We start from the raw sequence: 23,029 nt of genomic DNA, 5'->3' as shown, positions 1-23,029 counted from the left end.
CAAAGAGACTGGTTGAACTGTCTAGGTAAAGACTAAGGGTTGTACTGTGTTATAGTAACTTATTTGTAATGCCTTGTAGGTTGATTTAAGTAACGTAAGTTAGGGATAAACAAAATTTTGTTTATGCTTGAGTTTGTCATGTGTAGAGTAGTGTGAATGCTGTGAAGAAGACTTCGATACTCAAAGTTTTCATTTACTTTCCTTCTGAAGGAAATATCGTAAAAAATTCAGAAGGTGAAAGTAAACCAGACAAGATTCGTAATTCCATTAATGGAATTACAGTGAGTTGTAATAATATCCCTTAATCTTAAAAAGGTAAGTCTCTTACAGAATTCAGGTTTTTCTGCTGCTGTTCATGCCGTGTGAGGTATTACGGTTAATACAAGTTGCTGATGTGAGAGCATCCTCGCTAATCCTGTTTGGAGAGCGGCTCGTTCTGCGCTCGTCAGAAAAGCTACAAGAAGAGATACGATACGTCCTTCGTTAAATAACTACTTAATTGCATCCTAGGGCAAGCAGATACCAGATCTGCGAACGCTGCTGGCAGGTGTCCCGAGGACCGGCCTGCGAAGCAGCCAGCCTAGCCCGCGTGGGGAGCACACGGGGCAACGCCTCGCTGCGCTGCGAGGAGCGCGCGGCGGCGGCTGCGAATTTACATCGGCAAATTCAAGGGCAGGACTCGTTAGAAAAGGCATTTAAACCAGCTTATACTCATTTAAAAAGCTTCTACTCACCCTTCTCTGTGAGCTTCTCCTTTCTCTAGCTCCTGTATAACACCCAACAAGACTTTTATGGTTTCCTGACTAGAGCTGATCAAATTTTCCATCATCTGAAGCTGCGCTTTCAAGTCCACAACTTCCGTGTGAGGCACGATTTGTTGGCATTCCTCGCTCACCGCGACGGCCGCCTGGCAAGGCTGGTTCTCCTCCGTAGGCGAAACGTTCATCTGAGGGGTCTGTTCGTTGCATTCGGCGGCCTGGCACCGCGCCCGCGACGAGCAGGCTCGAGCGTCTCCCGCCTGGGGCTGAACACCGTTCAGGTGCACGGTCCTCTTTTTGTCCTCCTCGGCTGCCGGGCACGGTGACCAGTCGGTCTCGGCCGTGAGATGCGGCAGGTTGGGCTGCGAGGCGTTGGAACCGGCCGCCGGCAAATAAACGGTGGCCACTTCAGTCTTGAAGACCCTCCCGTGGAGGGGCTGGGCGGCCTCCTCGCTCCCCGGCCGCCCCGCCGCCTGCGTCCCTCGGCCGGGTGGCCGGGCGGCGTCGGGCTCCTCCGCGGGGCCGGCCGAGTTTGGGAGAGGAGGCGGCGGCTCTCTGGGAGAGCTGTGCAAATCGCTGCTTTTCCAGGCCTCGGCCCCGTTGTCGCGAGGCCCCGCGCTGGCGCGCTCGCTGATGTGGGAAATGAACTCCGCCGTCTGCAGGCTGCCGGCCTTCTTGCTCCACTGGACGGCCTCCCCCGAGCTTCCGCCCTCTTTGTCCTTAACGTCTATTAGAAACCCGTTGTTCTGACCCTTGAAGGTGTCGACGGTCGAGGCGCTTTTAAGAATATTCCCTTTTTTCCGGTCCAGAGGGAAAGTCTGGTAACACTTCTTAAGATCGGGTGAAGTCTGAACTCCGGTGCTCTTGGTGACGTTGGGTATCGACCTGCGGGCAGGCACTGTCATGTACTTGCGGTAAGCCGTTTTGTAGGAGACGGGCTTGGCTTCTCTCTTGTCGGGATCCTGGGGAGCAGACAGCTGTTTGTCCCTCTGCTCGTTCTGGGCCTCGCAGATATCCTTAAATCTCACCTGGAGGGCTTTGTTCCGTTTCTTAATCTGCCGGTTGGGATCCAGCGCGTATTTCATCTCCAAAGCGAGCGAAGCCGCTGGCTCAACTTCGCTTTCCGAGGTGGTGAGTAAGCATTTGCCGGGCTCCTTACTCACCATGATGCCTGCACGCAAAAACAGCAAAAAGCCTCACGTTACCCACAGAAATGCTACTTTTCCCCTCACCCAGGTTTGCAGTATTTGAGCGGATTTCCTGTGCTTGGACTGAAATGGCTGCCCCTCGCGACCTTTTTGCTCGATTCTCTTAATTAAGTCCTACTGCTTCATATTAGACTTCATCCTTTTGCTAGAAAGTCGTCCCTTTTATCTCCATTTACCATCCGGGAGGGGAAAGGTCCGCCGTTCCTGCGTTACAGGTGAGGTAGCAGGACTGGAAGCAGGCTGGGACTTCTGCTGGCTCACAAAACCGGCTGCTAGCGGGGCTAAACCCGGTTTTTGTGGCACCCAAAAGGCTTTTCCAGAGCCCTTTTCAGAGGACAGGCACCGTGGCTGTCGTGCTGGGTGTGCTAGCTCGGACTTCACTGCAAGGGCATACGGGCTCTTGGGAAGCAAGTCATCGGAATTTACTCGGTAATTAATAAAAAGCACGGGGGAAAATGCAAACCAAGCGTCTTTGGACAAATAAAGAAAAGCCTAGAGCGCCGACCACCCTTAATGCGCCTTTAATGCAAATCTTTAGTAGCAAGAAGCGTCAAACTAGCATTATTTTTTACAGTACGCTTGCTTACGAAACATATTTCTTCTGTGTACTCTGCATCTTTGCGAGAAATTAATTAATTTAATTAATTAAATTAATCTTTAGAAGTGTTGTTATTTGGATTTTTTAAAAAAATATACCTCACAGCTAAACCTAAAGCCTGGATATAGATTACCAACCAGTTGCTAATAAGAATTACTGCTGTGTGCATAAAATTCATAAACTATTGAAGTTTGTAGAAGAAGTCAGCAGTGCATCAATTAAGGTTTTGCTTCAAATGCAAAACAACCCATTCCTTTACTAGAAGCAGTAATACGCCTTTATAATAGAGCTTCTTATCCCAAAGGATCCTAAAGCACTAAAAAAAAAAAAAAACCACCACAGAAAACCTGCAATGATTCACAGAAATGACTTAATCTGCTATTGAAATATAAGCACCTCCTCAAGGACGGATGAAAAGATGCCAACTGCTTAACGCAGCACATAGCAAAAAAACCCCAACAGCTCTATCGCTGTGCGGATCATTTGGGATCTGTAGTAACTGGATAGTTAAGACCTCATTTTTACACCTCATTTGAAGTTGTCGGTTTTACTCTCCTATCGCACAAATTTCTCCCTAATGCTGAGATTTACTGAATTACCAAATCCCCATTTAATCCATGTATTCTGCATGTGTCTCCTATTTAAACACCGATGTACCCTCAGAGGGACTCAAGAGTACAATGTAAAATAAGTAAAGGGACTTTCAGGTATGGTATTTGAAATACATTTTTAATTAAAATTCTTTTGTCTATTAAATAAAAAATGTGAAACTCTTTAAAGAGTCAAGTGCCACAACAGGGTATGTTTTATAAAGTCACCTCAGTGGCACAAGTGAGTGAATCCTTATGACTAGTCTATATTTAGTTTGAATTTAAGAAAACATAATGGAGGAATCATTTTAATGGAAAACGGAATGTTTATGGGTTTTTAAAAGTAATAGTAGCATTTCCGTACAATTACAAAGACACACAAATGTGCATGGCAGACAATCTGTATACTGCAAGATTGGACTTCTGCATTATCAAATTGCTTTCAAAAAAATCTCAGGCAAATATGTCATTACTTTTTTTTTTTCCCCCCCTTCCACGTTTTACTTCCCCGGTCCCAGTAATTCACAAACAAGTAACTGAAATATTCTGGAGCCTGCCTGGTTTGCCTTTTTCTATCTAACTTGTCAGGTTCAGGTAGCAGGGAGTGAGCAGCAGTCATTTCAGCAGGGAAACTTGCTATCTGAATCCATGTGATACAGTAGAAAGTCTGTAGAAAAAAGCAAAAAGGGGGAAGATGCAGGACAAAAATGCTCAAATAATGGACTAGATTGCTTGATACTATTTTTCAAACTATGTATGTATACGCAGACCCAGTATGTGATACCAGCGTGACCAAGCCCCTCTTGGGGGAGAAAAGATTACAAAATGGAAATGCTAAAGGGAAGCCTTTAATACATGATGTACAAAAATAGGGATTTTTTTTTTTTTTTTTTTTTTTTTTTTTGGTGGGGGGGAATCAACCACATATGAATGTGAGGAATTTTTTTGTTCCAGTTGAAACCCTAAATAAGGAATCAGTCGTGCTTTGTGGGGAATATTAGTATCCTATACTGGCTGTTTTGGGCTGTCTCTTCATGTTTGCCGAGTGAAGTTACGCCTTTATTTGAGAGACGTTCTGCATACGGAGCCCCACTGGTTCACAGCTTCCAAAGAGGGTGATGGTAGGAAATACAGACATCCATCCGTCTGTCTGTCTGTCCTGGGGTGGAATTTTGGAATGCTTTAGTGAATCATTAAGTGCTTGGTAAGATAGAAACCTGATCCATTAGCCTGCAACTGGACAGACATTAGCTTTAGACACAGCTAAAATATGTTGTAAAAACTACTGTTAAAACCCCAAACTCTGCACTTTCATTAATGGGAACTACTGGATGCAAATCTTCCATAATGGTCTGGTAAATTAATGAGTTTACCAAAAAAACTAAATACAGTAACACAACAGCCGTTACATCCATTAGTTTTCAGATCTGCTAATGTGAGTTCATGCACTACTAGGAAATTGTAGCAAATATGAAATGTTGCATTTACAAAGATGTGAAATATTCAGTAATTATGTCTGAAAAGAGGGCACGCGTTTTTACCCATAAGAGAGGCTTACAAAAATTGGCTGTTAGATCGGAAAGTCACTTATTACAGACATCCCTTAGGATACCTCAGAGTCGTCAAAGTGAGTTTTCTGGCACTTGGTTACTTGAGAGTAGGATCCCCTAACATACGATTTATTCTAAAGTATTGGCTTGATGTTTTATCAGTGTACCTCTGACCTCTGTCTCAATTTTCAGATTATTTGAGATACCACTTTAATCCCCTAATCTTTGGGGCTGCCGGATCATTGGGTCTCTTTGGAATGACTTAATGGATGGAATTAATGGAGTCCATAACCCAGACGAAACCAGAAGTCTGGTGATATTCCACAGAATAGAAATAGATAAATGGGGGACAGTATTCTGTGATGCAGATAATTTTAAGCGTGTCTTTAATAGCCAATAAATTGATTCTTCAAAAATTGCTTGTCTCCCTTTCCCAACTGCACAGGCCTGATTGATTTAGCTGATCTAAAGCGTTCTATTCCCACTAGTAGCTCGGACGAATAATTTTATAGATATCGCTGATTAAGAATGACAACAACCAAAAGAAGTAGATTTTTTTTTTTTTTAAGCCGTACTGGGATCTCAGTGTCTCCAAGGAGAATTGTATGTGCACATTTGATGACGGAACGGTTGAGCGAACAGCTGATTACGAGTTAAATATTCAACACGGAAGAGTTTATAATACTTTTCTGTTTTGTTTCATTTTTGCTTTGGACAAGGTGTTGACTCCACTTTTGGCTTCCTTAGGCAGTAGGATTTACGACAGCGTCTCCTGGGAGGCTTTGCTTAATCGCTCAACCTGTACTTGAGATCAGGCCGTGCCAGAGGTCTGCCCTCTTTCCGCCGAAGTTAGCGCCAGCGGTCGCAGCGATTTCCCGGGGGAACGGGAGCATGCCGTGGGCACAGCCTGGACCCAGGCTGGGAGACTGGAAAAGGAAATCTCGTAACGTGTCTTCTTTCCCTGCACTGCTTATCTGTAATTCTGCTGCCCATTACTCAGCTCGGTAGTGTTTTCTGGAACACAGAGCAAGGCTGGCATACATAAAACGTCCGGCTGTGAAATGCATAGAAGCTGCAGGATTTTTGGATACTTGAGGAAACTACTGAGATGGAGTTTCTCAGTTTGCACGAGTGCTGCAGAGTTTATGGTTTACTCTGTCGGGGCTAAAAAAGGCTTTGAATTTGAATTTTAGTTGCAGATGCCAATTAAATACAGAGAATAGATTTAACCTTTTTGTCTGTAGTTACTTTAAACAAACGCTGATTGCCTGAGATGATTTGCTAAGCTAAATATTGAAATAATCACAGAGCTTATTTTTCAGTTTTTAGCCTTGATTTGTTTATAAACTTCTGGCTGATTACCCCTAAGCAGTGTTCCCTTGTGTTTGAATATGGAAATAAACTATTAAATAATAATAATAATAATAATAAAAAAAGGGTGACGTGCAGAGAAGCTTTAAGTTCATAAAAAATCTTCGGGGTATGTTACGGAAACCACCTTCGTCATTATTTTAGGTTCTCCACAGCATGTTTTATTCAATTACATAAATCCTTCCCTCTCAGTTCTCCAGTTATTGATGCTGTCCAGATTTCTTCCCCTCAGTTCAGCAATGCAATGAGCATTTCTAGGAAGGAGACCTAGTTTATGTGATTCACATCTCAATTACGAGGAGCAGTGGGTTCCCAACAGTCCTGTTCAAGTCTGTGTCAGCAGGTAAAGCTTAGGTACACAAGTAAATCCAAAACTCTGCAAAGCCACTGCACCATAAGGTGAATTACAGTGCTGAATTTCCAGACTGATTTGTTAATGAAGGGAAAAGAGATTTGTAGCTTGCCTTATAATTTAAAATTTATTTCTGTCGGTTTTACGATAAAGAAGTACACTCAAAGACTAAACGCGTTAATAAGCAGAGTGGAGTTAAACTTTCCGAGTTCCAAATGCAGATGAAAGGCATAGATTTCAGTCTCTCTATTTGCAGACTAAATGAAGGCGTTAGAGATGCAGCTGTAAACTTCTGCGCACGTATTAAGAGCACACAGGTGTTTTGTGCACGTATGTAACAGCTTAAACGAAAAATAATGCAAGGGATTGCAAATAATTGGGCTCTCCCATGTAAAGGCAGGCTCGTTAGTGATCTGCAACATCTTTAGGCTTCTGAATATATCGAGGCTACACTTTCTCATGAGAAATCCCCCCTGCCTCGTATGCCATTTTTATAGGTCTAAATATTGTCATAAAATTTAATAATGCACATTTGTTTTTCAAAAACTATTTGACGTCTGTAAGTCATCTTGTAAGTGTATACATAGACTATAATACACTTCCATCGTTAAAAATAGACATTTGAAAGAAACTTGGATTTAATTCATACAAACAAATACAATACAGAAGCCTGTTCTCTGTGAATTCTAAGTATACCATCGTGTAAGTCAGTGATAGCAATCTGAGGCTATTTAACATGTAATCTAAATGTTTTTCTTAATTTATGAGTTAAATAGCTTCTAATATCACGTTATTTCTTTGACTTTCAGACATTTTGACTTCATTAATTTGGGAGTATTTTCAGCCTTTTAAAAGAAATCCAATTTTAGAATAACTAACCGTGTTGTTATGATACAAACTTAAAAATCATGTAATCCTAAATATTAGTAAGCAATGTCCAGTAAACAAAATTGTACTGATAAAAAAGTTGGAAAATACGAATGATCTTAGCCAGTTGTTTTTGCAGAATTTTTAGTTGTTTGCAGAAACAAAATTATTAGTTGTTTGCAGAAACTTTTCCTGTGTGTTACACATTTTTTATAGAGTTTTAATACACAAGTATGAGGATAAAATACGACTTCTGGATAAATTCAAGGGTGCAGGTATGCCCAATTTTTGTGGTGTAAAAAGTACCGATGACTATTATTGGGAAACCCCCCCAATGTATCTATTGACATACAAAAGTGACGTGGTAGACCAGTCTGTCCTCCTTTTATCAGAATTGTTCTTGTAGAATAACAGAGGTAGCAGGGCTGGTAAATGTCAAACTAGTATTTTTTTTTTTGTAAATCTGTTCTGAAACCCTTAGGCATTGAACTTGAATTTTCTCTCTCTTGAACTTTCTTATTTATTGCTCAATACTGAATTCATTCTTTGTGCTGCACTTACATATTCTGTATTTTATCAAGTAGAGGGTGAATTGCCCTAGCCTTATAATCTTCCTGTTTTGAGAAGTTTGCACCACTTCAATGAATCCCAGAGCATTACTACCGTTTGCCTAAATCGGTGCTTTTCGGGCTGTGGTCTGGAGACGCCTGGAGATTTCTCACCTATGTTATTGCTGTGCATAGCAGGAAAGAAAGCTCCTGATTGCTCCCTACCAAAATTACAGTTTGTGAAGGGGGAGGGTTGTATTTGCACCAAAAAAAAAATTAAGAGGTTCCACAGACTGAAACAAAGTCTACTAACTTAGACTGATCCTTTTTTTTTTTAGTTACATTCTCCTGCAAAAACCAGCTTTGGGATGCATTATTTAGAAATAGCGCATTGCACTGTAAACTACAAATGCTTGGTAGAGTTGTGACGGTTCTTAGTACAACTTCAAAAGATGGATCTATTGATCATCTAGTTGCAGCGATGACATGATAGATTCATAATTGCCTTGAAACTCTTGCTTTGAGTAAATGTGATCATGTGGCATTTGATTTGTCTTTCTTTTTTTTTTTTTTTCCCCCTATCCATTGGTAGGCTCTGTAAGAACACTGTATAAAAATCATGTCCTAGCTAATGGCTGAGATAGACAATAAATGCCTTTGAATGCGCTTGTGAGCTTTAGCTTTAGAACTAAGTGGCAACAAATAAAATGTATGATTTAATAAGCCTGTAGAACTTCAGATAAAACAGGAATCTACTGCAGGATAAACTATTTTAAATTTTCCTTACAAAACAATTTCCCTGAATGCGCAAGCCGGTACATGCTCTTTTCTATAATTCTGACATGCCTACTACGCATTCTGAATGCAAATTTTAATAATATTTAGGTTTTGCTGCTTCCTATATTGTTACATGCATAAAATTAAAAGGAATCCATTCAACATGATAAAACTCTGTACAATAAGGGTTACTCTTCCCATAATATGCTTGTGCAACTAATAGTAACGCTAACAGGAGATTTGCACTTGCGTTAAAAACAATATAGACCCTTGCGGTCTGAGTTAATAACTATTAACGTCATACCGGAACAAATGCAATGTCAAAAGATACTCCCTGTCAATTCCTAGTGTTGTTATAATGCCAAACATTTGCAAGGATTTAGTGTACTGGAAAAAAATAACATTAAAAGAATTACGCTTATTTTTCTTACTGTGCTCTGCAGCTATTGCATAGGAGTAAAGGTTTATTAGCATTATTTTGCCATGTAAATCTGTGCAACTCTTTGTCAGTGTTACAGCTGGTACTCGCAGTGTAAGGATGCTGCTGAGGATGTGTTGCTAGGAGAATCACAAATAGTTCTGCTTATACTGTGCTGTCTTCCAGGAGTCCAAAAGCCGGAGTACTTTCACTGGAAGGCTTTTTCATTTTTATGGGACTTTCTGTTAAATAATTTAAATAGCAAGCTGTTAAAAAGAAGAGCTTAAAGACGGTTCCTTATCTGCGTTACTGTTAAAGACTAACTTTTAATTGATCTTAGTAAACATCAACAGTTTTTGCGGGTGTTCAAGAAAAGAAACAGCCACCAAATGACAGGAAAAAAAAAAAAAGCAGTTCTGTTCCTTAGCTTCGGCCAACAGGTCTGCAAAACTGCCAGACCTCCAGAGAGAGTGATCTGGGTGCTGGGGACTGCGAACACGTCCAGACTGCAAGCATCTATGTCCACCGCAGCTTATTTTCTTTTTCAGCGCAGCTTTTCAAACGTTGGGTAAAGAGGAAGAAACAAGGTAAGCGGGTTCCAACTCCACGCTTCGGGGTCTTGCGTCTCCAGTTTTGCTGCGCAGGTAATGGACAGGCACCGCAGCGCTAAGCCGGGGTGCGGCGCAAGGTATGCAGATCAGTCCCTTCCCCTGGGAATGCAGACAGTCGCACTGTACGGAAGATGTGTTCTGTAGTCTGTGCTGGAGCCTGCTACAAATGGGAGATGACAGACATGAATGACTTTCCTGAGGTCAGTGGTTGTAAGGCATCAGAACATTGTCAGCTCCTTCTGCTTGGATTAGGGTTGCGTGCAGACAAGCCTTGGGAGGGTGTGAAGCCGCGCTCAACAAGGCGGCTGGGTAATTTGCGTCTAAAACATCGTTAGCGGGACATTAATTGGTGAATATTATCAGTTGAGGAGATTTGTACTTGCACTCCAGTGCTGCCAGCAGTCACAGGAGATAAAGGCTGTGTCATTTTGCCCTTCCTGAGGAGCACATTTGTGAACAGTTTTTGGTTTCAAGCAGGTTCTGGCTCTGCTGTAATTGTAAATTAGCAGCGTACAGTTAGACCTGAGCGTGCTGATGTTGGTGAAAGACCAGAGAAGTGCACCGATCAGTTGGACTTCTGCTATAGCAAAGGCTCGTACAAAAATGAGCGTTACCCAGAAGAGTGTTACTAGTAGAGCAAAAAGCTGTGCTTTTATTTGCTGTACTGCAAATGAATAGTTGTCCCTGATGTTGCAAAACTTCTTTTATAGAAGCTGGTTCTACGATGCTTTTGAAATAAGTAACGTGAAGGAAGAGCCAAACTCTGATGTGAGGGGAAGTTGTCTGAAATCTGAACATTGGTGCAAAGGCTCCAAATCTCAACTCCCGAAGTCTCCAGCTCTCATCAGACCTGAGGACTCTGGGAGAAGGGTGGGAGTTGATGGGTAGCACCGGTGCAAGTGGCTCATTCCAGGTCAGCAGGGAAGACGGTTTTGGTTCAATGTGGGAAGAACGGTGCGGAGAATGAAGAGGGAAGCAGTGAGGGCGTGCAAAGATGGTGTGCAGATGTTGAATAAATTGCTTCCAGGTTTCGTGGACCTGGGGCGATGTGGAGTAAGATCTGGAAATAAACATTCTGGTGATGGTGTTTTAGGATGGGTTATTTGTGATATGGATGATTAGGAGATGTATTAAAGTAATAATTAGAAAATTAAGAATATTCATACACCCCTTTTGTCCGTTCGAGTTATATACTCTGCTCGTCTGAAGCTGCAGGATCATGGCTGAGAATTCCCCTGTTATTAATCAGAATTGCCTGATAATGCTCTAGCCACCAGAACTGTCTACTAGACAGATAATTTGCATCACGTTTATTGTGGCTTTATGTGTTTTTATACTATCACAAAGTGCGAATGCAAGAATATAACACGTTATTCTCACCAACCTGCTCAGCTAGGACTACCTAAAATACACAGACTCCTCTTGAATTCGGCAACTTGGGCTCAGTCTACAGAACGGATCAGTGTTACCGGTGTTACCAGGCAGTTCAAGCATAATTTCTGCTCAGTTACTCTCTTCAGCACTGGGATGTTTTAGCTGTCTGTCAGCTCCTTAGAGATATTGCTGTGTTTTACTCGCCGATGGCCTTGATAGACAAAAATGTATTAAACTGATCCACAAGTTACATTTCTTCACTTGTGGATATCTCCTCATTCCTTTCCGATTGTATTTGCAGAAAAGAATAATAAATATAGTAACAAAATGGGCCTGAACAACCATTTACTAATGATTTGAAGGAGAGATTGGGCTTGCTGTAGGGTTTCTTTCTCCCCCCTTATACATATATAAATACACAAACATAAGTGATTTCACTTCCTTTTCTTTCCTTTCCAAGGAGAGCAGGAAGTAACTAACCAGCCCCAAACTACTTTTCTTGTTACTAACTTGAAAATACAGTCCTGAATTTACAGACCTGCTTAAGTGGTTTGGTATTGAGCATCGCAGAGCCTCTGTTTCAGTTGTTAGAAGTCATTTACACCACGGCTGGGCTGTATAACTTGCATCACCCTTGAGCTCACCGATCTGATCCAAGCAACAGCGTCACAACTCCGGCACGAGCGTTGCCGGCTGTGATTTTTCTGGGAAGCACAAAGCAGGCTTGCTGTGGTTAAGCTGGGTTAACCACTACCCAAACTACCCTGTTCAAATACAGTCTTGGATATGTCCATCCACGCTGTGGTCGCAGCGGTGGGCCGTCATACCTGCGTTTTGCTTTGTGTGCCTCATGGAAATTTAACGAGGCTTCTTAGTCCTGTGGAATTAGGTCACTGTGGAAGTGGGATGGAAGTGTTTAAGTTGCGTAGGTCTCGTAATTCTGGTCAAAGCTGGGTCTAAATATAAAATGTCAATTTTTAACTAACTGGAAATTGTGCGGGATGTTTTTGGCAGTAGAGCAAAGATTCTACAGCTTGAAGTGCTGTGGCTATGACTTGTTTCATAGGCCTGTCTCTTGTACGACTGCATTACTGACTAGGGCTCTGCATTTTTCCTGGAGGTTCAAAGCAAATGAGGAGGTGAGGAAGGGCAGGTATAAAACAAGTAGGGAAGGGGTGGTGGTGGGGGGAGAGCACAAAACAAGTAAATCCTTCTTTGTAGGCTTTCGACACTTCCTCCTCACTTAGTCCATATGGAACAATCTTCCTGTGCTTTTGTTTTTAAGACGGTTTAATTTTGTAACTATGTGGGCTTTATTTACAAGCATGCTATAGCAATCATGGCTAGGCAGAAATAACACAAACCACTTGTTTCTCTTCCCCATGGATGTCATAAACATGAGTTAAGGTTGGGATTTTGCCAGCGTTAGTTCAGTACAAATAATAAGGAATTCCTGTACCAGGTAAAATGGAAGTAAAAGTAAATACAGATAGAGGAAAAGAGTCTTTGGATGGTGTAGACCAGGCTAAAAAAAAAAGTTAATGGTCTCTCTGGAGATGGGCAGAAGACTTCAGCTTTGCATCCGAAGGAGCAGGATGTCCAAATAGAAATCAGTATGGGAGAAAGCATTCTTCAGCGCACAAACCCGATGCTGAAAAAGGACGATACGGCTGAGGCAGACAGCACCTATAGAAAAAAAGTTTGCAGAGGGCTTCCCCAATGTTCATTTTTTGGTAAGAAGTCAGCGTGCCAGGCCATGTGCTGTTTCTGCGGATCTTGTTAAATCAGGTGCAAAAGCCACGTGCTTACATGTTCTTTGGTCCACCGTGTAACTGCATTTTTAGCCTGTTTAATGAAACTCTGCTGGTAGAGAAGGATTTTAGAAACCAAATCGGTAGCGTTCCTGCAGGAAAAGCCAGTGCAGTGAAGAGTTTATCTAAGACTGCTGTAGTCCTCCAGTGAAATGTTCCTTTTTGTGCGTCGCTGGCCCATTATTCCATTCTGCTCTCCTGAACGTTAACTGCTGGACTATGGGTCAACGCTTTGGTTTGTTTTGCTTCTTAGTAGTCAAATATTATTATTTTATGAGCTGTCGTTTCTTGCATTGAAAATTAATACTAAGGTCTCATTTCAAGGATTAGAAATGTCCATGCACTTTGGCTGCACTTAGCCATACAGCTGAATTTGTAACACGTACACGAGCACGTTGTGGGCAAGCATATTACAGGTTACAAATGACTACTCCAGTCTGTCTTTTTCAGTTGCTGCAGCCTCGGATATGTGTAGCCATAACTACGGAGCATGTGTGAGATGTTTAAGACACTTTTTTGATACGGGCTGAGTCTGAGCTCACGTGATCAGCGATGCGCGGGGACTGGGGAAGCTGAGATGTGGTAGAGCTCCAGCACTTTCCCGTAAAGATAAAAATCTCCTCTTGTAACGATCGATTAAGAAATTCAGATCTGCTCCCAAATATCCTAGGACTTGGAGGCCTTCAGCCCCAGGGCTTTTAAATCTGTCTCTGTTTCATTCTGACTGTGAAAATGGCCCTTACTCTTCTACACTCCTCTGCATTGAAATCAGCAGGTTTGGCTGGGAAAAAAAACTATTACTGGAGTAAAATCAGGCCTGGTGTCTTTCTGCCACTGAAGGGGGAAAAACAGGCAAAGAGGAGGACACCAAGAGTTGCTGTTTGATCGCTGCATTGCTATTTTTACAACCAATTACCTTTGCCTACGAGACTTGTGCTTCCCTGTAGAACTGGAAAGGAAGGGAGTTTTAAGGCACCGATCGCCGCGACACTGTGCTGTGCAAGCATATAAACAAGTTGAACTGTTTTTGAGAGTCTGAAGGGATCAGCAGAGAGGCTGCTTTCTGCCTGAACGTAGTAAAATTGTATTAAATAGACTTTAGAGTGGGGATGTGCCACTAAAATAAGAGAATGCGCTGATCACATTCTGTGTGGTCAATAGTCATTTAAAATTGAAGGTCAATACCTAGTGAGTCGGACCTGCGTCTGTTCATAGGTGACACAGTATTTTCTAAGCAGAATAGAATCAAGCACGGATTTTCAGAAGGCTAGATATGGAACTCCCACTGAATTCACCACTCTGAGATTCCCCCCCCCCCCCCCCCCCCCTTAAAACATGTTCATTAACTCATTTCCTTAAAGCCTCTTTAATTTGCAAACTGATTAATAAAAATATAAGAGAGTATTGTGCTATAAAATAGATTTGTTGCTTACATGTTTTTTAATATCTTGCACAAATCTTCAGCAGTTCTTTAAATACTGGCTGTCAGAAAGCAGCATATAAGACCTTTTTAATAGCTAGTTTAAACAAGCGTGTGAATTTTTTATGTTCTCAAATATTCTAGATTTACTGTAATTTTCCTCAAGTATGCATGAATTATGTGACTACGCATCCTCAATTCTCCCTGTCCAAGATTACTACGGCTGGATAAGGAACTGCCTTGAGATGTCACAGCTCAATACCTCTGTGGAGGTATCCTTATATTTTAGCTCAGATTTTTGGCAAGCTAATAGGTTTCCCCGGCTTTTCACTGCCACATCGGTCACTGCAAAGGAGTGGCATTGCTAAGTTTGCTTTTCAGTTCTCCAGAACGGGCTAAACCAAACGCCGGTGTTAATAGCTCCTTGTCATTTGTACAATCTGTTGTTGAGTTTGGATTTCCAAGGAACGCAACGGCGCGTGGTGGTGGCCAATAGTGCTGGGTCCCCGGCAGCGCATGTCAGGAAGAGGACGCACGCTCTGTGATTGGGCACCTGTGCCCGCTCTTGGGCTTCTTAGCCATATTTCCCTTCTAGACGTTCATCTCCACTGAACTTAGCTACTCTGTATTTCCCCCCCTCCGAAATAATTACATATCCTGTGCATCTCATGCAAAAATGCTTCTGTCAGTGAAATAGTTAACTGGGGGGGGGAAATGCAGCGATGCTCTTAGGAGCTACTTGTTTGTGAGCTTGATTAGAAGAAGGGTGCATTGAATGTTAAGTGCTGTCCCTCTTGATAAGTAACTAATACTTTCTTTTGTGGTGCTGCTGCCCGGCTGGTTTTTTATGTGTCAGTCTGCGGGAAAGGCACTGATTTCATTCAAGATTAGAATTATTCTGAGCATCTGGTTGAAACTGTTAAAAAATATACATCAATAATAATTACGGGGTCCTAAAGAACACGTATTTTGCATCAAGGGCATCATGACATCCTTTTAAAAAAAAAAAAAAAAAAAAGCAGCAGCAGCTTATTTAGTATCAGCCTTCCCCGGTGAGCTCATTCTGTGAAGGCAGTATGCTTTAAATGCAACAGCACCTTCAACTCCGGGGCAGTAATTTTATTTTACAACTGTTCAGTACGAGCGTTTGGATTAGCAATATACATTATGTATTCCTATTGAAATCAATGGCTGTATGCCATCACTGTATAGAAGAATATAAACCTCCAAATGATAAATTAGTAATATCTGAGCACAGGGATATTTTCATCTGAGCTGCTCGTATGCATTTATAATGCTAGCAAAAAATCCAGCTTTTAACTTAGAACTGTTATTTGTACTTGAGGAGAACAGTATTATTGTAGTAAAGGCAGGCAGGCAGGAGCAGACTGGTAGAACACCCATGGGCTTTACACCAAAAGTAAGGAAATACATTACTCTCCATGCTTGTCATATTTTTACTGTAGATACGTTTGCTTGGAATTTTACATTGAATTATTCTGAGTACGTGGCTAGGACAGTTACATGTCATGTGATTTTTTTTGTTGGTTTTTTTTTTTTTTTAAGCTAGTAGTTTTCATCTAAGCAGCTAGATTTTAACCTTGATACATGCAGCATTCCTGACGGCGCTGTAAATAGGAACGGTAATCATGATGAAACGCTTAAGCGGAGGGAATAAATTCCGGGTTAGTTTATATTAGATGTGACCTGTTACTGTTCTGCCTTTTGTTACCGCTTTCCAGCGTTCAGCAGCGGGGGGGGAACCAAAAAATATGGTTCTCGGAGGTTGGAAAACCAGGTCTTTCCAAACTTCCCGATCACGGAGCCGAACGCGTTAAATTTTCCTCCGTGATGTTCGTGTGGGATTTGAGCTGCTCGGGCTACAAGGTCGAAGGGAACTGCTCCGTTACCTGTTCCGAGCGGTGGCGGAGCGGGGGGCACGGCTCCCTTGGGACAGAGCCCCGGGCAGAGGGGGACGTGAGCAGGGCACGGGTTCCCCGCTTTCCACATTCCAAGATGTCCCTGTTTTGCTGGGCTCAGCTCCGAGCTGATGCAGTCCTGCACCCCCTCGCTGCCGTCACTCTCTGTAAACACGGCACTAAGTAGCCACGCTGAGGCGGCCCGAGCGGGTTTGTGTAGCAGCGGGAAGGCGACATGGGAGCGAAGGCGGGAGCGGGGGCTGCCGGCAAGGGCCGGCTCCAGGACCGAGAGGCGGGGGCCGGCTCCGTGCCGCCCTTTGCCCCGTTCGCCCGCTGCGTTCTCGGGGCTCCTCGGACAGCCGTGCGCGGTGGCGGGGCTCGGGGGTGGCGAGGCGGGGGCTCGGGGTGCCGTGCTGCATGAAACCGGGACACACGCTGCTCCCGGCGCAGCAGCGGCTGCAGCCCCCGAGCAGCGTCCGGGGCTGTGCCGGGGTTCCTCCCGAGTGCTGTGCTGCACGTTACCGGGCGAGCTCCGCCACGGCCACCCCACCGGGGCCGCCGCCGGGCTCCCCAGCGCCGGGGCACGCCGGCGGCACTTCCCCGCCATCAATCCCGGGAAAAAAAAAACCGAAGCGCTCGGGCGGATCCTTTGCAAGGTGCGCAGCCACCCCCTGCCCCCGGCCGCAGGGAGCACCGGCAGGGAGGGCGGCACTTGGCTAGCGGGGGAGGCAGGGGCTGTGCGCCGCTATCGCGATCGCCTCTCGCGATCTGTCGGGAAAGTTGGGGAACGCAGCCGCCCTTGGCAGGCGGGCAGCCCCGCTATTGCATAACGCCGGCGCGGCGCTGCCCGCTCCTCCCCGCCAAGTTTTGCTGAGGGGGGAAAAAAAAAAAAAAAAAAAAATCCCCAAAAAACCGGGGGCAGCGGGGGACGGGCGGGAGCCCCTGCCCGGGGGGCGGCGGGGCTGGGCCCCCGCCATGGCGGGGGGAGCCCAGGGCAGCCCGGCGGCGGCGCTTACCTCAGGCGTCCTCACAGCGAAGCGGCGGTGTGTGCGCTGCCCGCGCCGCGCATCTCCCGCCCGGCCTCCGCCGGGGCGAGCTGGCCGTCGGAGCGCCCGCCTCGGCCGCGCATCTGCCGCCGGAGCCGCTTCCCCCCGCCGCCGGGCGCTCAGCTGCGGCCGCCCGGGCGCTCGCTAGAGGCAGCCGCCGCCGCACGCTCCCCCGCTGCCCTCATCGGCCGCCGCGGCCGGCTCGGGGGGCGGGCGGAGGAGGGGGGGGGGGGTCCCTCTCGGCCGGGTCCCCGCCGCGGGGCCGGCGGGCGGCGGCGGGGGGGAACTTGTTGAGCCGGAGCCGGCGGGCGGGCGGGCGGCCCCCAGCCGGGCGGGGAGCGGGCTGGGGCGGAGGGAGGAGCCGGGGGCCGGGCCGGCGGCGGGGGGCGGGCCGCTGGGGCGGCGGGAGGCGACCCCCGCGGCGGGGCGGGCCGGGGCGGGGGCTGCGGGGGGGGCGAAGGGAGCGGGGCCGGGGCCGGGGCCGGGGCGGCGCTGGCGCTGGCGGGCGCCAAGGGCCGCGCTTGTTCCGCGCTTGTTCCGCGCTTCTCGCCCGCCAGCTGCGCAGCGAGCGCGCAGGGGCGCGTTGGGAGGCGGAGCGGGCGCTGCCGGGCACACGGAGCTCCCCGGGCTCCCCCTTTCCCCCCCCTTTTTTCCCCCTTTTCCCCCCTTTTCTCCCCCTTTCCCCCTTTTCCCCCCTTTTCCACCCCTTTCCCCCCTTTTCCACCCTTTTCCCCTCCTTTCCCCCCTTTCCCCTCTTCCCCCCTTTCCCCTCTTCCCCCCTTTTCAACCCCTTTTCACCCCCTTTTCCCCCCTTTTCTCCCCCTTTCCCCCTTTTCCCCCCTTTTCCACCCCTTTCCCCCCTTTCCCCCCCTTTCCCCCTTTCCCCTCTTCCCCCCTTTCCCCTCTTTCCCCCCTTTTCACCCCCTTTTCCCCCCTTCCCCCCCCTTTCCTCCCTTCCCCCCCTTTCCCCCCTTTTGCCCCTTCACCCCTTTTTCCCCCTTACCCCCCCTTTGCCCCCTTTCCCCCCTTCCCCCCCTTTCCCCCCTTCCCCCCCTTTCCCCCCCTTTTTCCCCCTTTCCCCCCCTTTTTCCCCCTTTCCCCCCCTTTTTCCCCCTTTCCCCCCCTTTGCCCCCTTTTCCCCCCTTTCCCCCCTTTTTCCTCTTTCTCCCTTTCCCCCCCTTCCCCCCTTTTCCCCCTTTCCCAAACCCGGAGCGCGGGAGCAGCGGCAGAGCGGGTGATGCCGCCAGTGGGATTTCAGCAAAGTGCCTGCTTAAAGCTACATAGCTGCGGCTTTTTTTTTTGCTTTTTTTTTCGCGGGAGGAAAAGTGTTTAAGGTACCCAAGGAGCATTTGCTCCCGTTGGCTTTGAAACCTCGAGTAAAAAGGGACGCAAGGGAAAAGCGAAGCGGTTTGCCAGGGCGGCAGGGATGGACAAACACCGTAACATTCTTAGAACTTAAATCACGTCTTTCCTCCTGTTCTCTCAAACCGCTTTATCGTCTTATAGAGGGCTTTTCAGCAACGCTTTTCGTTTAAAAAAAAAAAAAGTTAGACATTAAATGGGTCACGTGTATTTAATCAGACCCGTCTGACGGACGGAAGATGTCACGAGAGGCACGAGAATTCAGCCGAGTTGAGCGGTGGATCGCTCCCCTTCCCTGTTCGAGGATTCAGTGGCATTACTGTTCTAATAAATGTTTGTCACCACAGCACAAAACTCGCTTAGCCCGGGCGCGGAGTTTGTCTGTGGCGGCACCGTCCTCGCCGTCGGTAGCGTTGATGAGGTTCATTGATCGCTGGATGCGCTGAAGGGCCCCGATTGGAAGCGGCGGATCAGACCGGCCAGCCGAGCACGAAATGCCCGGGCTGAGCGCGCGCCGCGCCACGCCGCAGCGGGCAGAGGCACCCAGGCTAAGCGCTAAACAAGTTGGTACCTCTACGTAGCACGATGCAGCAGAAATACTGGCTCAAGTCCTGGCCATCTTTTTAGAGTTAATTAGCTGGAGCAGACCATTGCACCAACGAACGCATGCTGCTGCGGCGGCGGCTGGAGTACCTTATCCCTGCCAGCTTTGCTCTCTTTGCGCAGGGCTCTGCTGATACAGCCCGGGAGCGGGCAAAGAAGTCCTTACGGACCCGGCTGTCATGTAAACATCAGCGTGGAAGCGTGGAGATGAATTCACAGAAATCCTTGCCTGCTAAATTGCAGTTTAGCTGTGCAGGACTGGATCGGAGCAGCGTTCAGCAAATCAGACAGTCGGCAGAGGGCAGCTAAGTTGCTCTCCCTGTCTGCTACCTGTCCAGGTACTCGGCTCGCCCTCCTCCCGCCGTACCTTATCTTTGCAAGTTCACTGCTGATCCCTGAAGCAGGGTGCCCAAGGGCACGCTGTCTGCGTTGATCCCTGAAGCAGGGTGCCCAAGGGCACGCTTTTGGTCGATCCCTGAAGCAGGGTGCCCAAGGGCACGCTTTCTGTCGATCCCTGAAGCAGGGTGCCCAAGGGCATGCTTTCGGTCGATCCCTGAAGCAGGGTGCCCAAGGGCACGGTTTCTGTCGATCCCTGAAGCAGGGTGCCCAAGGGCACGCTGTCTGCGTTGATCCCTGAAGCAGGGTGCCCAAGGGCACGCTTTCGGTCAATCCCTGAAGCAGCGTGCCCAAGGGCATGCTTTCTCTGTAGATCCCTGAAGCAGGGTGCCCAAGGGCACACTTTCTGTCGATCCCTGAAGCAGGGTGCCCAAGGGCATGGTTTCTGTCAATCCCTGAAGCAGGGTGCCCAAGGGCACGGCTTCTGTTGATCCCTGAAGCAGGGTGCCCAAGGGCACAGTTTCTGCGTTGATCCCTGAAGCAGGGTGCCCAAGGGCACGGCTTCTGTTGATCCCTGAAGCAGGGTGCCCAAGGGCACGGCTTCGGTTGATCCCTGAAGCAGGGTGCCCAAGGGCACGGTTTCTGTGTCGATCCCTGAAGCAGGGTGCCCAAGGGCACAGTTTCTGCATCGATCCCTGAAGCAGGGTGCCCAAGGGCACGGTTTCTGTGTCGATCCCTGAAGCAGGGTGCCCAAGGGCACGGTTTCTGTCGATCCCTGAAGCAGGGTGCCCAAGGGCACGCTGTCTGCGTTGATCCCTGAAGCAGGGTGCCCAAGGGCACGCTTTCGGTCAATCCCTGAAGCAGCGTGCCCAAGGGCATGCTTTCTCTGTAGATCCCTGAAGCAGGGTGCCCAAGGGCACACTTTCTGTCGATCCCTGAAGCAGGGTGCCCAAGGGCATGGTTTCTGTCAATCCCTGAAGCAGGGTGCCCAAGGGCATGGCTTCTGTTGATCCCTGAAGCAGGGTGCCCAAGGGCACAGTTTCTGCGTTGATCCCTGAAGCAGGGTGCCCAAGGGCACGGCTTCTGTTGATCCCTGAAGCAGGGTGCCCAAGGGCACGCTTTCTGTCGATCCCTGAAGCAGGGTGCCCAAGGGCACGCTTTCTGTCGATCCCTGAAGCAGGGTGCCCAAGGGCACGGCTTCTGTTGATCCCTGAAGCAGCGTGCCCAAGGGCACGGTTTCTGTCGATCCCTGAAGCAGGGTGCCCAAGGGCACGGTTTCTGTGTCGATCCCTGAAGCAGGGTGCCCAAGGGCACGGTTTCTGTCGATCCCTGAAGCAGCGTGCCCAAGGGCACGGTTTCTGTCGATCCCTGAAGCAGGGTGCCCTTTCTGCATCACCCGCTGCTCTGCCGTGGGGCGTCCGCCCCGCTCTGGGCTAGGGGCTGCTCTGGGCGAGGGGCTGCGCGCTGCCCGCAGCCCTGCCGCAAGCGCTGAGCTGATGGACGGCACAGTTTCGATCGCAGTTTACGATCTCGCCGGGTTTCTCACAACAGAATTTTTTTTCCAGAGAAATAGATGGGAAGAACTTAAGTATCAACTTGCTTGTTGATACGACAACAAACACCATGCTTTTTTTTCTTTTCCTCCTTTTCAGCAGCTCTGACTTGCGGTATTCCAGGACCTCTGTGGTTTTTCTCCGTACCAAAGTAAATTTGCTCTTGGCTGCAGCCTGTGTACAGACATGGGTGAAATTACATGGTATGATGACCACATTTTAAATATGTATGCTACTTCAGCAGAAGCAAATAGGTCAGCGGTAGTAGATGCTGTTACTTTTTTTTTTTTTTTACAAGCTGAAGATGTGAGCCGTGCAGACTACATCCCCAGGATGTGCAGACCATGATTGCTAGAAGAAAAATATTATTGCTAGATAACCTCAGTGACTTGAAAGGAAAAGCCCTCTGACAAAAGCAGCAGTTAAAACAGCGTTCTTATCTTCTCCGTAATTATATTTCGAGGCTGTTGTCCCAGGGCTGATTATTCTTGCACGGCGTTGTGCGTATGCCCCATTTATAAAGCTAGGCAACTGCACAGCATTTTTCTGCAGGTTTTTAGAGAATTAGAAAGGACTTCCCAGTTGTGGACCACATTCCTGCTTGTCCCGCGCCTGTGTAACTGCTGATGCTATCGGTGTACATAAGGATATTTTAAATCATGATTTACGAAAAATAACGTTTCCTGATTATCATGATTCATGTTGCTGTAAAAGCGTTTAGAAGTAAATACACTGGGAAAATGGAAACGCTTCATCATCCCACGTGCCAATTTTTCAGCCTTTAAAAAATGCTGAGCGCAACTGTTGCATAATGAAATGTGGTGTCAAAGGGATGCTTGGAAAGGGGCAGAGAGGTCTGACTTCAACCTGGAAAGATGCAAAGAGAAAAGAGACAATTTTTTGTTATTTTTTTTAGATTACAAACGTGTTTCTCTCTAGCGGAGTGGCCTACCTTCCCAGAGGGCCTTTTTCTTCAGATGTTCGTGCCCATAACACGCGGAGGTGCGCGGATGGAAGTCCTGCCTGGGACTTCTAGAGCGAGCGATAAAATCATCAGGTTGTATTTGAGAGCGGTGAAATACGCTTTTTTTGTGATATCTCTGTGGAGATAAGAGAACTAGTACAGTAAGGGATCCCTCTTCCACACTGCTGATTTCATACTCAGTCTGGGCATCTGTGCGTATTTATAAATGTTAATCTGCTTGCACAGCCTGGTATTACAGACTTCAGCAGGTTTTGCTTTTTTTTTTTTTTTTTTTAGCATTCAGCTTCTGGGAGAGCACAAGGAAACCGGGCGCAGCTGAATGACTGAGCTGCTGGTTCTGTGCTGGCGTGGAATCGTCAGCCCCTGCCCTCCCGGCCGGCCGCGCCGGGGCACGTCCTCCCCGCGCTCATTGCAGCCTCAGGGATTTTGGCTGCGGGACGGCTCACGGCGAACGCTGCGCCCGGGGGAGATGTGTGCGCCCAGCAGGTGTTTGGTACGATTATGCTCCGCTAGAATGTGCAGGTCCTATAGCGTAATGCTAAAATGTGATTTTCTGGAACAGTCTATGAAGTTCTTGTCAGTCTTTGAGGAAACGAGCTCAAATCCAGCTCAGGGAAAAGCATGTGGCAGCCAGAGCTCGAGTTACCCGCCAGGCGTTGCAGCTAACGCCAGCATGGGGAAGATGATAACCAACACCAAAGCCATTTTCGAAATCGGCGTGAAAGCTGGTATTCAAACTTACCCTAGTTTTAAAGGCATACCGTGCGCTGAGGCGCGGGTGCAGGGGTGAGTTCGGGGTCCTGTCAGTGGGGAAAAGCCACGGCAAGCGCTGGCGCCACGTGCAGTGGGCGAACGATGGGCTGGCAACGGCGCCTTGCTTGGAGGAAGCCCAGCCGAAGGGTAATGTAAGTGCTGATGCTAAATACGCGAGCTTGTTCCTAGGGATAGATGTAATTGTTTAGGACTAGCCTA

The 23,029-nt window shown here is 47.3% G+C and overlaps 2 protein-coding genes across 2 annotated transcripts in view; one reads left to right on the top strand and one right to left on the bottom strand.

Annotated features, from left to right (window-relative positions):
* Positions 1 to 1,924, bottom strand: part of INSYN2A (inhibitory synaptic factor 2A) — a 32,670-nt gene extending 30,746 nt beyond the window's left edge. Inside the window, exon 1 of the mRNA XM_075717984.1 lies at positions 735 to 1,924. Coding sequence (XP_075574099.1) covers positions 735 to 1,924 — 1,190 coding nt within the window. The remainder of the gene's footprint in view (positions 1 to 734) is intronic.
* Positions 1 to 23,029, top strand: part of DOCK1 (dedicator of cytokinesis 1) — a gene marked incomplete at its 5' end in the record, with an annotated part of 331,885 nt that overhangs the window by 144,363 nt on the left and 164,493 nt on the right.

Source organism: Pelecanus crispus, chromosome 10, assembly GCF_030463565.1.
Source record: "Pelecanus crispus isolate bPelCri1 chromosome 10, bPelCri1.pri, whole genome shotgun sequence".
Classification (NCBI taxonomy): Eukaryota; Metazoa; Chordata; class Aves; order Pelecaniformes; family Pelecanidae; genus Pelecanus; species Pelecanus crispus.
This window is presented reverse-complemented; position numbering and strand designations above follow the sequence as displayed.